Source organism: Elaeis guineensis, chromosome 4 (assembly GCF_000442705.2).
Source record: "Elaeis guineensis isolate ETL-2024a chromosome 4, EG11, whole genome shotgun sequence".
In the NCBI taxonomy this organism is placed as follows: Eukaryota; Viridiplantae; Streptophyta; class Magnoliopsida; order Arecales; family Arecaceae; genus Elaeis; species Elaeis guineensis.
The window spans coordinates 44,859,794-44,877,621 of record NC_025996.2 but is presented as its reverse complement, the minus strand read 5'-3'; the positions used below and the strand labels follow the sequence as shown (position 1 = coordinate 44,877,621).

The window sequence follows — 17,828 nt, the reverse complement described above, 5'->3', positions numbered from 1 at the left end:
AAAAAAATTATAAAAATAATATTTTTTATAAAATATTTTTCAAAATATTTTTCAAAATAAAATCGCCCTATCATAGGACGACTTTATATGCTAACTCACCACAACTCACATCATATGGATAGTGGAGTCAGCAACATAGAGTCGTCCCTGTGATAGGACGACTTATAGAGTTGTCATATGATAGAGCAAACTTTGAGTAACCACCGATCATGTACCGAGAGATCACTAGACTCTTCAACCACTGAGAGAAAGGTTGGGGGGGCATGGAGAGGAGTAGTGGGAATCGAGAGGGCCGAGAGGAAGAGGATCGAGAGGGAGAGGGGCGGGGCATTTGGATTTTTTTTTTTTTTTTCTAAGTGACAGAGAGGGGAGAGAGGGGTTTAGTCGGGAGAGATGGGAGATTAAACTCCTCTCTCCCCTCTCTCTCTCTCACTTAAAAAAAATAAACAAACAAACACCCCACCCCTCTCCCTCTTGGTCCCCCGACCCTCTCCCTTTCGGCCCCTGCCGTCCCTCCCTGTGCCACCCCAACCTTCCTCTCGGTGGTTGGAGAGTCTAGTGGTCTCTCGATGCAAGTTCGAGATCAAACTCGCTCTGTCATCCTATGATAGGATGACTCTATGAGTCATCCTATCATAGGAAGTCGTCCTATCATAGAACGACTTATAGAGTCACTTCTTTACAGGACGACTTTACGCTGCTGACTCAGCCATCTACATGGCGTGAGTTGTGGTGAGTTAGCACATAAAGTCATCCTATGATAAAGCGATTTTATTTTGGACAGCATTCTCGTAAATATTTTGTAAAAAATATTATTTTTATAATTTTTTTTAAATTAACATTATTTAGGTAAAATTGCCAGCTTCTTAAGAAAGTTCGAATATACACAATTGACCTAAAGTCAAAATTGAATACCTTGTTATATAACTAAACCAAGGTTTTAAATAAAATGCTAGTATAAAACCATTATTAATTGTTATAACTATTAAATGATTATTATGTATGTTCAAAAAATAATATTTTAAATATTAAAATATGGAATGTTACAATGATTGTTTGTAATGATGTTATAACAAAAAGTAGAAAGAAAATAATGATAAATAACAAAATTATCTTTCCACTCACTTTTTATGCATTAAAATATTATTTATTTTGGACCATATAATAAATTTCCAAGGGAAATTTAACGGAAAAGGATTTTAAAATAAAAAAATATTTTAAGAAAGTTACAAGTAAACAAAACAATATCTAGTGATGTTCTAATGAACTTTTATAATGCTAAGTAACATAAAATAATGGTCACTATCTTTTCACCTATTATCATATTATAACATAATGGGGGTTGGATGAAATTTTTACAGTCATGAAAGTTAGAACCATAGATTAAGACAAGCATAGGCAATTTAAATATGGCTGGGATTCTAAAGAAGAAAAAGAATATATATATCTATATAATGTGGACTTAATTAATATTTGGAAAACCACATAATTTGTAATAAACAGTATGATTGAATCAAGATTTTTTTTTGTTTTGATGCAAGAATCAAGGTAACATTGATGCACAGGGATGAGGAGCCACTAGAGTCAAGTATGAATTACTCTTAAAACTGCTTGAATGCATGGAGAATGAGTTATTTGAGGTGAACTAGTGTTAATTCACACTCAAACCAGTTACTATAATAGCAGAATATATAGAGATTATTTAGGACTTTTCTTCTTCTTTTTTCCACACACTATACTTAGTCCAACACGCAGAAATATCGAGAGAGGGAGAGTGAAAGATTGGGAGCTTGAGATTGCTATTTCTTTTTCGCCTTAAATCTATAGATTTAAGATAGAAAAACCATACCAGCAAGGTAAAAACTATGCTCCCACTTTTTGTGTTTTTTTTTTTTTTTTTCAAAATCCAAGTTTAAATCTCCCAAAATCACTAAATCCAAGAGATATGCCATTAAAATTTTGTGAAATCAATCTATAATGCTTGGATTCATGCTTGAGAGAATGGATCAAAAGTAAAATACTTAAATTTTGGATATTTTATATCTAGCCCCAAAATTTACACCCCAAAAGTTATTTAATCCAAAATAAAATTCATCAAATGATATTTGTTTAGGATAAAATTTGGATATATGTTGACAATGGTTTACCAACACCCATACCAGATGTTTTTAGCTACTAATTATTTTTAAAAATTATTTCTATTGACAAATAATATAAAAAATTAAATACGTAAAATCTGTGAATAAATTTTGATATCATGCTTTTGATTTTGGTATCTATATACTGCCAAATTTTTAGATATTATGAGATAAATTTGGGCATGCTCTAGCTCCACTTGATCCTCAGCCCAAAAATTAAATAACTTTAAAATTAAACCAGAGAATATACATCCATTCAGTTATATATATATATATATATATATATATATATATATATATATATATATATATATATACACACACACACACACAAAAGCTCTCACTTAAAATTAATTTTATCATTATTCATAAAGTTTATATTTGATTATCTAAAAATTATTATTTAAATAATTAAAATGCTATAAACCTTTTGTAAAATTACATATGCTGTGACAATGGTTAGCTAGACTAAATTATGAGATAAAAGCTTATTTTGCCGCAAAAATAGAATTTCATTAATTTTCTAAACTTTTAGAAGCAGTTTTTGAAATGATACACAAAATTTAGAAATATTATACCTTTTTAGAAAAAATAATCCAGAAATGTTAGATCATTATAAATTACTATATAAGATAAGTGGTTCATTTTTTCAAAGCAAAATTATGTTTTCTTTTAAGTTTAATTTATAATAATTAAAAGCATATATGTTTAAAATAGGTACTAAATCTTTAAAAGAGAAAAAAAATTAATTCACTGGGCAATCAATCACAGAGGAATGTTGGATGGATACATGAGAGATTGTTGGGTGCCAAGCACAGGTTGCAGTAAAACTACCACGAAAATATAGGTAACGGTGGCGGGGTCAGTACATTGAAGAAGCACCCGGCGCATTGTTGCGGTGAAGTGATAAAATAAATAACAATGCTAACTTCATCACACATGAAACCATAGCTAGTATTATCACCTCAATAATGGCACCCCCTTCCTTGCAAAAACATAGTATTTGCATAATAAAATGTTATAGGAAACTCCAAAGGAATTTCAGGACATATCCATGCTTCCCATGCTGCAGAAATTTGATCATAAGTTTGCTCATGTTACTATTATTAGTAACTTCTGCCACCACCAACTTCCTCATTCACTTCTGCAAACTTTCATCTTTTTTTTTGGTAGAGGGTTTTATTTTCTCTAGTTGATTTTATCAATTTCGAAATGTCCCTAAAATTCAAGCAACCACATCCTGAATTCTCTTCTGTAGTTCAGAGAAAACTATAACTTATCAAAGTCAGTACAGGGACATTTAGATGTGAATTCACAAGAAATAGCAGAACAATGTTGCCACAACAGTCACACATAAACAGTTACCCCATGGACCCTACAAAAATTTCTGGCAAGATTCCACAATGCAGTCTGTCAAATATCCAACTTTCTTGCTAAATTAGCAATGCACTAATTGATAACCAAAAAACAACATTTCCATGTCCATGTCCTTTCCTAAATTGAACTAGTATAGCAGTAATGATGCTTGCATTCTACATTCCTAATCAAACACCTTGCTTAGTATCTAAGCCTTCCATTCCCATAAACCTTGCCAGTTTAGAAACGTCTCCTGATATTGTGCATTTTTTGTTGGACAATGAATGGATCTAATTGTTTATACTTTATACCAAGTTGGGCTTTATTATGATCAAGGCATAAAGTGGGTGTAAAGCTTGGAATAAGTTTTATGCCTGTCAAACAACATTTGGAAAAGAGGCAAAACTAAAGAATGGTTATGCCAGTCAAACTTGCTTATTATAGCAGGCATCACCATTTCAAAGGAGAGCTGTGATAAAATATTTCTTAGCAAAAATACCTTTTTTGTTATATGTATTTATTTTTTATGAACAAAAAAGTCATCTTTTAAAATTTAGTCCAAGAAGGTGTATTTTATCTAAAAGTGGAGCAAAAACAAATTTGGAATAACTGATGTGACAAATATTCTTATAAACGCAATTTTTTTCTTGCTCTGGAACCAAATGCAGCCTTGCAATGCAATTTGCTTACATCTACTCCCCTTTGCTCTATAATGGATCATGGCATGATAGTAAACTAATTATTTTTGAGATGTTTTTATTTGATGCAGATGACCATACCCCTTTCCTTTTTATTGTTAAGACTAGGAGGGCCACCGGCAAACCCCCACTTTGCCTCAAGGATCAAACAGTCATAACATTTGGACTGAAGTGGTGACCTTATCCAATATCAATGCCTATACCGGAACATTTCTTTGGTTACCACGGTAAATATTTGAAACATGTTATAATATCATTGACAACATTACATCTTACTCACAAATACAGATAAACTTCAACACCTATAGATGAAAAAACCTGATATATTGTCTTTGTCCACGATCCACTTGAATTTCGATACCTTCCTTTAAAAACTTTCATTGTTTAAAAGCACTGAGTTCACGCAAAAGAAGAAATCTTCCACCTGGCATACGCATGCAGTCACTATGACATTTTCTTTTCTTTTATTTGTGGCCCTGTAAAAAAAAAAAAAAAATAAAAGACAATTTTTTTTTTCCTTTAGACAACCAAGCAAATATACTCGTCCTGAAATTAAGAGGCAGGGAAATTTCTTACTTGAAATCAAGGCTTTGGGCCTGCTCTTGAAGAGTATCTTATGGCGAATAATTCCAATGACTTCCAATTCCGTCCCCCTCTCATCTCCATCCACTGCTGCCTTCATTTTCTTCAGCACCAGCAATGGCTTCTTCAGCGACACTCTCGACCCGGTCAATTCATGGTAGCCGACGGTGAAGGTGTAGCTTCCCTGAAGTCATGCGCACCAAGGATAAATAGTCAAGAAGTCTTGATCAAACGGGGAATGGAATGGATCTAGGAGTGCCGGAAGAGTATGTTGCTGACCTGAGAGGAAGAAGAGGATGAGGTGCAACAGAGGCGTCCGATCTCGAGACCCTGGATCTGATCACCGATGGATGGCTGGGGCTCGACGACGCCTTGGAGCTCGACGATGGCCCACTCGGCGCAGGCCCCTTCGCCGCAGTTGCAGCGGATCCTGATCTGCATCTCCGTCTTTCCTTGCCCTGCTCTGCCTCCGAGACCGTCTTAGGGGAGGCCTAAATGAGCGATGGCGCGCGGGAGTTTGGAACTTTCCCGCCAAGCAAAAATGGCTACCCACGTTGTTTCTCTTCCCTTCTCTTCGAGAAATTCTTTACAAATGACTCGCCGGGGCTCGGTGTGGGCTGGCAATGCATTATTCCCTAAAGTAAGGCCCATAACCATGATCCAAGGCCTGATTCAGGTGTCATTCCGTTATAAAGCGAAATTTTTTGTGCACCACAGATGGTGTAGAAAATCCGATGGTGCATCACTTTGTCCGATTAATTTTTATAGTCATCATTTTTTAATATATATTTAAATCTACATTTGACTTTTTCATTTAAAAATTTTGTATAATGAAAATATCCCTACCTTTTGAAAAAATTATGACATTCTATATCCTTATTATGGCATCCTACGTCCATAACATACACAGGATGTCATCATTTTTTTCTAAAGTATAGGAGCATTTTCGTCATTCAAAATTTTCAAACGAAAAAAATTGATCTATAAGCATTAAATGCATGTTAGAAAGTGGTTGGAAAAAAAATGCTCCTCTCATATTATGATCTCTTATGCCATATTATGTCATCCTGAATTATATTACGTCATAGGATGTCATAATTTTTTCTAAAAGATAGAAATATTTTCGTCATATAAATTTTTAAATGAAAAAGCTGATCTGCAGGTATTAAATGCGAGTTTTAAAGTGGTGACTATGTGAACCAATCAGACGAAGTGGTGCACTCCATCTCGGATTTTCTACGCCACCCACGGTGTACAAAAAATTTCTTCGATTATAAAATGATTCATTTGTATATTACATGGGGGTTTAGGTTGTATCTTTTGCAGGAACAAAGGGTTCACCTTCCTTTGCGCAAATCCATTGTTCGATCCACCACTGGTGACGTTGAGATATGTGCAGCAGATGTATGGAGGAGTTTGGAGCCCTTTGAGATTGGTGCAGTAGGCTATTTGACAGTAGGTGTTATAGCCCAAAACCTAATTCAGCCCACAAAAGCTCAAAACAAAAAAAAAAAGAGTAAAACCGGGAAGAAGACTCCCAATAGGAGTCTTCTTCTCCGGCGAAACCCAGGCAAAATCGGATTCCTAAGACCCCTCAGAGTCCTAGGATTTCCTATAAGAAGGTCTCCCCTCTCTCTTGAGATCGATCATCGGCCTCTTCCCTCTCTCCTTCCCTCCGATTTTCCCGAAGTTGAGCCGCGGACACCGTTTTGCTTCTCGTCGTGATTGCCCGCCGACGAGGTCACCGGAGGTCGGGGTGAGCCTTCCTTTCCTTCCTCTCTTCTTTCCCTATCTTCTTTACCTTTGCTTGAGGTGGCCGGCGACGAGTGTCGCCGATTTTCGGTCGGGAAAGAGACCCTATTTTTGAGCCTTTTTCTTTGGATTTTCCGGCGCCAGCGATCGGAATTGATCGCCGGCCACGCTCCTCCGTGACCGGGGGAGTGGCCCCCGTCGGCCGCCGGCCTCCGCCGCGGCGGCCATGGCCCGAACAGCCGGTCAAGGTCGGAGGACTATCGTCCTCTGTTCCGGCACGGGAAGAACCAAGAAAAAAGAAGAAAAAGAAGAAAAAGAAAAGAAAAAGAAAAGAGAAAGAAGGAAAAAGAGAAAAAGAAAAGGAAAGAAAAAGAAGAAAAGAAAAAAAAAAGAAAAAGAAAAGAAAATAATAATAATAATAATAATAATAATAATAATATATATATATATATTTATATATATATATATATATAAGTAAGTAAATAAATAAATAAATAAATAATTGAAATTGATGAGAGAGAGAGTTTCTCTCTCTTCTCTCTCTTCTTTCAGTCTGAACCCTGACTTTCTCTCTCTGGAATTGGACTTTCTCTCTCTACTTTCTCTCTCTAGAATTTTCTCTCTCTAGCTTGTTTCTCTCTCTCTTGATGGATTTCTCTCTCTAAAGTTATCCTTCTAAGATTAGCGTAGGGGAAGGCTTCATCTAATGATTCTGATCGAGTTTAGAGACGAGTCTGATTTTAAGCGAGATTTTGATTTTGGGATTTGTTAGATTTAATTTTGAATTAAAATTAATGTAAAAATATAATTTTGGATAATAGGCACGGAAGAATCTCTAGAAGTTAGTCGATCTGTTCATTCAGTGCTCCGTGAAAGGTAAGTAATGAATCATCTTCTCGAGATATTTCATATTTATTGTGAAAATAAATAATTATTGTCTGAAATTATACATGATTTATGAAATTATGTTTTGAAAGAAAAGTGCTTTTGAAATATTTTGGTATGTCGATTTATGTACATGTTCAGTGAAATATTTATGGTACAGAATGTTTTGATACAGATCGGATTTATGCTCTCAGCCTAACTATGTTTCAGTGGGCCCCACCAATGGGGATTATACGTTGGTACTCAGTGGACCCTGCCAGTGGGGGTTGTGCGCTGGTGTTTGTGGATCCTGCCAGTGGGGGTTGTGCGCTGGTGTTTGTGGACCCTGCCAGTGGGGGTGTGCGCTGGTATTCTGTGGACCCCGCCAATGGGGGTTAAACGTTGGTCATAGTCGAGGCTGTTGAGTTACGAGTGTTTTGAATCGAATCGGATTTATAATTATATTATATGTGAATATTTGAAATTATTGGATTTGCATTAAATCAGCATGAAATTTATTTTTATATTTATTTGCAGCATTATTCTTGAAAATTATATAATATCTGAAATATCTGGTAGAGATACTTGTTACTTACTGGGCTGTCTAGGTCATTACCTTTCTTTCTATTTTTCAGATTCAGATAATTAATTTCGAGCGTGGAAAAAATATTGGGACAGAGCTTTTAGAGGTGAGATTTAGCATTGTCAACTTCATTGAACTTAGATCTATTGTTTATTGTTTTAGCAAACATTTTATTGGATGTAAGACATTTGATTTAATTACTTGAATTACAGTTGAATAATAATTATTTGAATTTATTCCGCTGTGATACATTGATATCGTGATGAGATGCCTTGCATGCTTATGGAGAGAGTTCTTCATGATATGCGGCGGTTGGTCGCCAATTCGGGGGCGTGACAATAGGTGATGCAACCCTTATGCGTAATACAGGGATGGAGATTAGGGATAATTAATGGCCTTATAACAGTTAATTATGAATGGTGGTTTATCTGGGAGGGGGTCTCTTTACAGAAGAATGCAATTATTGAGACCTTAGGCGGAAGTGAGCGGTGGGTCAAGAACCCTCTTTTTAATTCTTCTTTGGTTGTTAAACCGCAACCAAAGAGAGTGTTTTCTAATATTGATTGATATTTCAACTCTTAATTGCTAGAATATGCAAAAGATTTCAAACTTTACAACCAACCACCTTCATTTATGGTATTCAATGAGTATAAATGGAAAAGAACTATTGCTAGAAAACCCTTAACAAATACAACTTTTATTTTATGGCAATATTAGAATAAAAATACAAGGTATAAATATAAGTAAATTATATGGAGTTCACTCAATGTCTTAGATAATAAAAAGGAGACATCCTTGCGCACGTGTGTCAGATGATGGACGGTCGCTGAGAAAACAAAGTATATTCTTATAATTTTGGACCAATTATGCTATGCTACAAGGGCAGTAGTCTAAAAAAAAGAGGAAATCTATGTAATATGATTTCTTGATGATATAATAAAACTTCTATCAAATAGATTAGATACATAAGGTGGTGGTCGCAAATGGAGCAGATTGATCCGGTTTCAATCTGCAACCAATCTAAAATAAATCTTGCTTAACCTAAATAGGAGTTTTTCAAATTAGACTCAAAGACTCATATTTGAAAAGATAAGCTATTTCAGATATATAATGGATTTGGATCTTTAAATTTCAAATCCATAAACTACATTACATCGATTCAAAACTAGTGTACTTTACATTTCAAAACCTGCTTGAACATAAAAAATTAATCATCTTTTGGTGATATAATTTGTCTATAATTTATATTGTTGATTATAATTATATGTTACTATTAATCAAACTTTACATAGAGTATATTTTCGATAATATTTACATGTTGCTTACTATTATTTGTGATATAATTTGTGACATAATTAGAAAATCAATTGATATATATTTATCCTAATTCATGTTTAGACTATCTCTGATCCAATTCAATCCAAAAATTTCAATGAATTGATAAAATTAATATTAAATCCACTACAATCCAACCCAAAAGAAAATTGCATTAAGTTTGAATTCACTTTTTTGATCCAATTTAAATATCGATTAGAATTTGGTCTTGGACATTCTCAATCCAACCCAATCTTCTCACAGCCACATAGCAACATACATACGTATATACAGGGATGACATGCACGCAGATACCAGAACGACGTTTCGGTCCAACGACTAGTGGGCCCTTCCTTGTATTAGATCCTGGATCCCAGTTTGATCCCTCCGAGGGATTGTTATCAACCCACGTGGCCACATGCAACCACGTTCATTCCCTTGCTATTGGAAGCGTCAAATGGCGTACGTGCCATGCTAATCGCACGATCTCGCGCCGACCGTTGAAACAGCGAACCCCGTGTGACGTCTTTTCTCGATCAAAAGCAGGAGAAGGCGCAACTTTCCACCAACGAATCCGGTGGGCCAAGGCGCGTGTCAAGCGAGAAAAATTATTGAAGAAAAATTCATTTCTTCTGGGCCCGTGGCTCTTTAAATAATAATAAAAAAATCCAAGGTGAAAAGAATATATATATATATTTTTTTTTTCCAATCTTGGTACGTGTTGGTTTATAGTTGGACTGATCCACCGATGAGCTGGTGGACATGGTCCAACCAGCAATTTTTCCATTTAAGGCTCGAATGGTTCGCTCCCTCGGATCGTGCGCCCATTCTTAATTTGTTCCCGCATTCATTGCTTTTGGCACTCTATAATTACCCATCTCGAGGGAAGAAAAGATCCAATCCAGATCATAGCGGGAGAGCAGAGCGAGAGAGACGATGGTCCAAGGAACGCTGGAAGTGCTTCTCGTCAGTGCCAAGGGCCTCGAGAACACCGATTTCCTCTGTACGTTCTTCCATTTCTAGATTTCTCCTGGATCTCTTTTCTTGGTTCCACACAACTCTTCAATTCCAATACATTGGCACGAAACTTCGATCTATACATTTTCGACAGATCTAGCTTTACTTTTGGCCATGATCTGGATTCTCCGTTACATACTCATTTGCAATGAAGCCACCAGTCGTTAGTTATTTGGAGTTAGATATGGTATTCTTCATGCTCGATCTCTGGATTTACTGTTTGAGCCAAAAAAATTTTGTTTATTTTGTTGACGAAGTTTTGTGTCGATTTTTCTTTTTGCTTTTCTAGATTTGGCCGTCGAATAGTTTTACGCAAGGCCAAGATGATTTATATTGGAATAGTTTTATCCCGGCTGATATAACTGGATAAAATCCAGCGTATCGATGTCAATATTTAAAAAAAAAAAATGTTTTTTTCAGTTTTTATGACTAATAAATCTCGAAATTAATGACTAAATATAGTTGATAATCTTGGATTTATAAAATTGGCTGAGATATGATGTCTCAGTCCTGGTTTATAGGCTGAGGTCTTGAAAAAACTCAGTTCCCTCCAAATTTCCTCATTTATTCTTTATCAGCCATGATGAACCGAGCTTTCAATTCATCTCAATTTCGGTTTCTGATAAAGGTTGTTGCAACGTGATTTTGAAACCTTGATTTTGTGTGTTTGGAGTAAAATGCCAGTGTAACATATTGCAAATTACTTGTCATGAGGACCATCGTTTTTAGGTTCTTGCCAATTTTGAAAGACTTTTTTCTTGCAACTCTGGTGCAGGTAACATGGATCCGTACGCAATCTTAATATACCGTACGCAGGAGCAGAAAAGTAGTGTTGCATCAGGTAACTTTAGCAATAGTTTGTAGACTTTTTTCATCCTAGATTCCTTTTAATTCATTGCACAAATATTCACTTACGGATCATAATACTTTTTTTTTTCCTTCTGTAAATTTAAGAGAGAACAGATAGAATATATAAAGGTAATCATCCAGACAATTAAACTTAGCTTCACTGTTAAAGAGCTCTAGATTGTTTTAATTGTGATGTCTAAACTCCATAACAGTTACCTATATTTTTACAGAAGGGATTTAGTATGACAAAGTTAATATGCTTATGACATCAGTCACTTGTTGCAGTGAGTGGCAAGTAAAATGTCTAGTTACTGGTGCATGGTGATGGGATGAAAACACTTATGTAATTTAATCTCATTGACGTATATAGGAACTGGAAATGGAAGACCTGAAATAACATGGACAGGGTTGCAAGAAAAGAATACATATATAGAAATTCTTGATGCAGTAAGAAAAAGAATTCTAGGTGCTTGAGGACTCAAGAAAGTTTAACACCATAATTATGTCGAAGGTGACCTTTTTCCTTTTTAGAGATCATTGTTAAGGGTATAGATGTTATAATAACTTTGCAAAATATTCTTTTTTTAAGTTATTGAGAAACAACTATTGTCGAAGACTTAACAAAAAATATCATCTAATTTTGTATTTCATACAATATTTAAAATATAAATATAAAATTTAATTAAAATTATCTTTTTCTATGTATCCATGTATCCTCATTTTTCTCTCTAGCCGAGTCAAATACTTGGACAAGTGTGCAAAACTGGTTGTTGTAATTGTATCCATGCAGCACTAGCTATGTTTCAAATATAATGTCTCATCTTAGGTATTAACTTGAGCATGTAACTGGTAGTGAAGTGTGAGGTCGATCATGAATGTACTTGATTTTATGAGAAGGCAGGTACTATATTTGCTTGTTACGTTTGACTTTGCAATTTCATTCAGGATAAATGTGGTTTCATCTCTCTGTATCACTTTGAAGATATCATTATTGAAGTGGGAAAAGATAAGATTCCACAAGTAGAATTAAAGTTTAAAGATATAATATCACTCTTATTAGAGAAATAGATGAAATTCATGAAGAAAATAACTACACTAATCTAACAGAAACATGAACAAAACACCAGTCACCCAAAAACAGCACAAGCACTCCTTAACATTAAAAACAACATTTCTAGAATTATTAAAATAAAATCTTAGCCTAAAAATAACTAGTGAACAAGGATATCACAGGGAGATCTATTGAATGAAAGGAAAAGATAATGTTAGGAATTCATAAATTACTATTTCAATAATATCTAAGATTGAAAGGTGACCAACATCAAACTCTCTATTTCAATTCCTTGAACTAAAGCTAGATTTGCTCCTAAGTCATCAGCTCAAAATGGATTCATCAAAGACATCCAATTATAGATAATGATGCTTTTACTCCACTTTTATATAGCAACAATAGAGCTCCAAGCTATCTAGAAGATCATCATGCAAATGCAAACTTAGTTGTTATTTGCTTAAATGATCATCAAAATTTACTCCGAAATATAGTTGCGACATTATCTAGTCATGACATTGTCCACTATTAACACCAGGGAATCCTAAAAAAATATAACAGGGATGGAAGGGAAAAAATTGTGAGAGATGCCAACCTTTGGAGAGGTAACCATAGCAATGAGAATATTTGATTCACCATATAAGATTCTTACGTTCAAGGAGACCAAAATGTCCAAAAAAGGCTGGAAATCCATGGTGAGAGGGATATTTATCAGGGAACTAATGAGATGGGCCTTTTGTCATTTATGAAAAAAATATATCTAGTGAAGTAGAAAGAGAGAATACATGAGTAAAGGGCAAAGAAGAGAAGAAACTAGTAAGCATAGTGCAGTAAGAGATGGAGAGGATAAAACATGAAAAGGGGACTATGGTTCATGGACAAATGGACTAAAATGATAACAGAAATATAGGGAACAGATGTTCTTTAGGAGATTTCAATGTTCTGGAGTAGAGTATAAGTGCCGTAGAGGAACCTCAACAGTTTTAACCGCATAATGTGTAAAAGAAAAAGAAAGTACTCTTAGCAGTAGTAAATGATAAAAGCAATGGTGGTGCCAGCTGAGAACTATACAATACATATTCCTCACAGAATGAAATATGTTTATATATTGGCGTTCAAAGATTGAGAATGGAAGCCCCTAAAGCAAAAAAACTAAAGGTCACTGAACAATGGAAGAAATGTATTCTGAGTTACTACTCATTCATATTTTAAACATTAATGCTGCTGATTAATATATAGCCACGGTATTAGTCATTCTCATGAGAATGAGAATGGCGATTATCCCCTTGTAAAGTGGAATCACAATTCCTCAATTTAAGGGAATGGTGATTCCAATGAAAACTTGATTCCATTACTCATTGGGCAAATCAAATGTTAAAATGGGCCAAAGCTGGAATTTGAATCATGTTTCATCCCTCATACTATGAACCAAACATGAAATTAATGCTAAATATCACAGAACATTAGAGGAAAAAATGATGTGTTACTAATCCACACCCCAAATGTCAGAGAAGTGTTTGGATATGCCTTTATATCGTTACAGTTCTCACAATGTTATATTCTTGCTAGGCAAAGCAATCAGAGGATTTTCTGATATGAGTTTTTGTGAGTGTCATGAGTACTACAATTGGTCCAGGACACTGAACCATATGACCATACCATCAAGCCTTGTTTGAACTTTTTTTGATAAACTTTTTGTTTCAACATGATTATGGTGTGCTGGACTGATTATTGGAAGAGTCAAATTATCCACGTATTTGAAAAACAAGAAAGAAAGATATGTATCCAAGTGTACATGTATCCTATTCGGATACATATCCAGCATGCATTCTTTGAGCCATACGTGGGTGTCCACGTAACACAAATCATAGCCCACAAAAATAGATTGCTGAAATGATTATGTTCTTGACATCTTGTTGACAGAACCTGATAAAACTTTATCTCCATAATTGTTTATTTTGAATTTTTATTTGATTTTATATATATATATATATATATTATTTTTTACTGTTTTATAATTAATTATTATAAGATTTTGTTTACTGTTTTACTAATTAAGTTTGTTTACTTTAGCATCAACTATTCCCATTCATGACAAGTATTGACCTATTAACTTATATTATTTTGCTTGTTTGCATTTACCACATGTTCCTGGGGTTTTTAATACATTTTGCTTATTTTTAATATCTTTTCTTTGTCCATCTTAATATTAATTTGAGCAGAGGCACAACAGTACATCAAAGCTTGTAAGTCCAAGCCAATGCGCAAACATGTTTCAAAACTGAAAAATATTAACACTGAAAATTCTTGACCCCCTGAATTCTTTTATTTTGAGGTCAAACCTCAGTAAGCCACAATCAGGTTCTTGTCTTTATGCTTGGCATTATCCATATTTGTAAGAGAAACCTAGTTTTATGATATTTTGTTGGAGAAAGATGCACAATTTCTTCTCTCATTTTCTGGTTGCTTAATTATGAAAACCTAGACATAATTATTCTTAACCATATTTCTAATGTTGCAATTTCCTCAGATAATGAAAACCCTTTGAAACTTCTTGTTATTTTAGTAATGAAAAGGTGCAATGATCATGACATTTATTTGCTCAAGTTTCTATTCATATTATATATATTTTGTTTGTGTGTGTGTGTGTGTGCATGTGAAACTTTTACAGACTAGAACATATTATCGTGAACTGTTATGGAGATTAAATTAGAAATATTGTTCTAATATGATGAGCAGTGAAAAGAGTTAAATAACAGATATGTCTCCTCTAGCAGGAAATAGTGGAAATAATGGGCAACACACTGTTATTTCATCTGTCACTTAAACCTTGCAAACTGAAAAATCAAATTAATAGTATACACACACATACACATGGTCATTACATACATATGCTTATATTAAAGTGTTCTCAGGCTCAAAGTGCATGGTTATAAAATATATATTAATTTGGCACCAATGAACGACTTAGCTTTATGGTTCATATATCAACAGAGAAAGTGTGCATTAAAATTGACAAAAAAACACATTATACTAAGATATGATGGTAAGCATACTTAACTTTCCCTTCGCAGAATGGGCTTGTGTTAGAAATATCATGAAGGCCCTACATCTCAATTGTTTATCATGTTTAACTTGATCAACCAGTCTTGTTTTGCATAGCATCAAAAATTCATGACCTGTTATTAGCATGTAATATTTTATTGTTTTTAATGTGGGTTCATCATACCTGGTTTCTGTTTCTATTTGTTGATCTTTCAGTGCATGTCTGGATGCAGGAAAGGGAAGTGATCCTGAATGGAATGAGAGCTTTGTGTTCACTATATCTGACAATGTCACAGAGCTCTGTATCAAGCTGATGGACAGTGATGCTGGTGGTGGTGATGATTTTGTGGGAGAGGCAAAGTGAGTACTTTATGGCATCTATGATCTTAAGTATTGATGTGAAGTGATGACATTTATTAGTGCAGACCACACTGAAAGTTTATGCTATGAAGATTAGCACTAGAACTTCTATCTGTATTCCAGTCTTATGTTTTGCAGAGGGGGTGTTTAAATTAATCACAAAACTATAATGAGACTTGGGCATCATCTTCACCCAATTTGATTGTTTATGATGACAAATTTTTTCCTGTGATGTCCCTTTCTTTTTCTGTTTTTATCTCCAGGATCCCTTTAGAACCATTATTTGCTGAGGGGAGCCTTCCTCCGACTGTTTACAATGTTGTCAAGGATCAAGAATATCATGGAGAAATCAAAGTTGGTCTCACCTTCACTCCACAGGTATTCTTTTCAAAAATGTCCTGCTTTATGATACTTGAAGTGCACAATACCATCACAGAATAGATTGTGCATGTTAGTCAGCAGAATGTAAAGAATTTTATGTATAATTGAAGAACTACATAGATGTAGCTTACCTATACATGGTAAATATTTAGTCATATATGAACTTAGAAACAATTCATATTTTGATACTTAAATTGCCTATAGACATGCATATACATGACAGTGAAAATATTTGCCATACATAAATGCATATCGCTGTATATGGACTCGCCGCTATGTTTATTTCTCTTCGTTTTAGGAATTGTCATATCTAAATCCTGAATATATGTCATGTGACTTGCATGTATGTGTCAACCATATCATAGCAGAAAGGTAACTTATAAAATTCTCCAGATGGAATCTTGTATATTGATATTCCATTCTTGTCCATAGTATGTGCTCAAGCAGTAAGTATTTTAGTTAATTCAGATGATGCTCAAATTCCCATTAAACAGTGCAGCTTTTTCTTGAACAAAAGAATCTAGATACTACGAAAATAGCTCGCCTCACTGGCATGGTAAGACATTTCACTTGCAGTTATCTGCTTGGCCATGATGATTCTTGCAGTTTCCGACTTACCCACTTAGTCTTGATTCTTGCTTAAGCATTCTGAATTCAATCAGCAACAAGTAGGTCATCAGAGAAGCAAAATCACTGATGTGAATAAGAACTGTTGGGCAGAATTAGCTATCATGGGTGATCAGAGAGTTTAGATTTTATTTTCTTGAAAATAATACACGCCGCCAGAAAATGCATTACCATAACTTGTACTGATCACTTGGAACATGGCACCATATGCTGTCCATCAAATATGGTTTGTCAAAAAATATGGAGTGCTTAGATCACAATGGACAAATTTTTACAATCAGACTCACTGCCCCTTATATTCTAATGGAGCATAATTTATTGTTGAAAGAGCTAGGCTTTTCCAAGTTTTTAGAAAAGGAACTAGATTTTTCTTATGATCAATAAAATTCTGAGTCGATAGTAACATGGTAAAGAAAGAATGGAAGGTGAGATGATGTTTTGGTTCGTCCATCTGGATGTCAAGGAAATATCAAGCTTGAGTTAGTAGACTATTTGCCTCCTCAATTACCAGAAATTTTTGGCTTTTATATGGAGGACACGTCTCTTTGTAGAGAGATGTGTCACTGAGAATAACCCTGCGGCTGTTTCTTTTCTTTCAATGAAAAGAATTAACTCTCGGGTTTTGCCAAATCTAAATTGCATGACTAAAAACGAAAGCAGAAGTTACCACTCAAACAGCCTTGGTTTCCATCGAACTAGAATTCAGGTGAAGCTGATACGCATCATCTCTTGATTTAATCCTAATTATATTGAAAGGCTTGAGCATCCGACTAACATCATAATTTTCTTTATAGGAAAATCGCCAACAGGGCTTTGATGAAGAGAACTTCGGTGGATGGAGAGCATCCAACTAAGATGGGAAAAACATCTGGAATCCAATTTCTGCTACAGGAATTCCAGCTTATCCAGGTGCTAGGGATTTATTTTCAGCCAAGACTACTCCCACCATTCCGAGATACGTTTCGCCAGTCAAGGAACTACCACCAAACAAAAAGATTCTCATGTATTGTAATTTAGATTGACCTTCCCTATTCCACGTTTTCATGTTCTTGGATTTATGGGCTTCATGATCTTTACATCATAGACATGCTTTGGGCCACACTTATATTGCTTCTTATTTTCTGTTTTTCAATTTCAAGAATCTAACAAGTATATCGACCGGGTCGAGCTAATATATGCGAAGAAACCTTTTTCGAGGAAAATGATGAAACCCT

At 34.8% G+C, this 17,828-nt stretch overlaps 2 protein-coding genes across 2 annotated transcripts; one reads left to right on the top strand and one right to left on the bottom strand.

Moving 5' to 3' along the window:
• Positions 1-4,303: 4,303 nt before the first annotated feature.
• On the bottom strand, positions 4,304-5,308 carry LOC105042863 (uncharacterized). Its single transcript, XM_010920208.4, has 3 exons — positions 5,054-5,308; positions 4,769-4,958; positions 4,304-4,668 (listed from the first exon to the last, which is right to left on the bottom strand). Exons 1-3 carry the CDS (start codon positions 5,213-5,215, stop codon positions 4,637-4,639), a joined length of 384 nt encoding a protein of 127 aa, XP_010918510.2. The 5' UTR covers positions 5,216-5,308; the 3' UTR covers positions 4,304-4,636.
• Positions 5,309-10,103: 4,795 nt separating this feature from the next.
• LOC105042864 (elicitor-responsive protein 3) lies at positions 10,104-17,719 on the top strand. Its single transcript, XM_010920209.3, has 5 exons — positions 10,104-10,290; positions 11,080-11,145; positions 15,480-15,606; positions 15,870-15,984; positions 17,409-17,719. Exons 1-5 carry the CDS (start codon positions 10,224-10,226, stop codon positions 17,466-17,468), a joined length of 435 nt encoding a protein of 144 aa, XP_010918511.1. The 5' UTR covers positions 10,104-10,223; the 3' UTR covers positions 17,469-17,719.
• Positions 17,720-17,828: the final 109 nt, after the last annotated feature.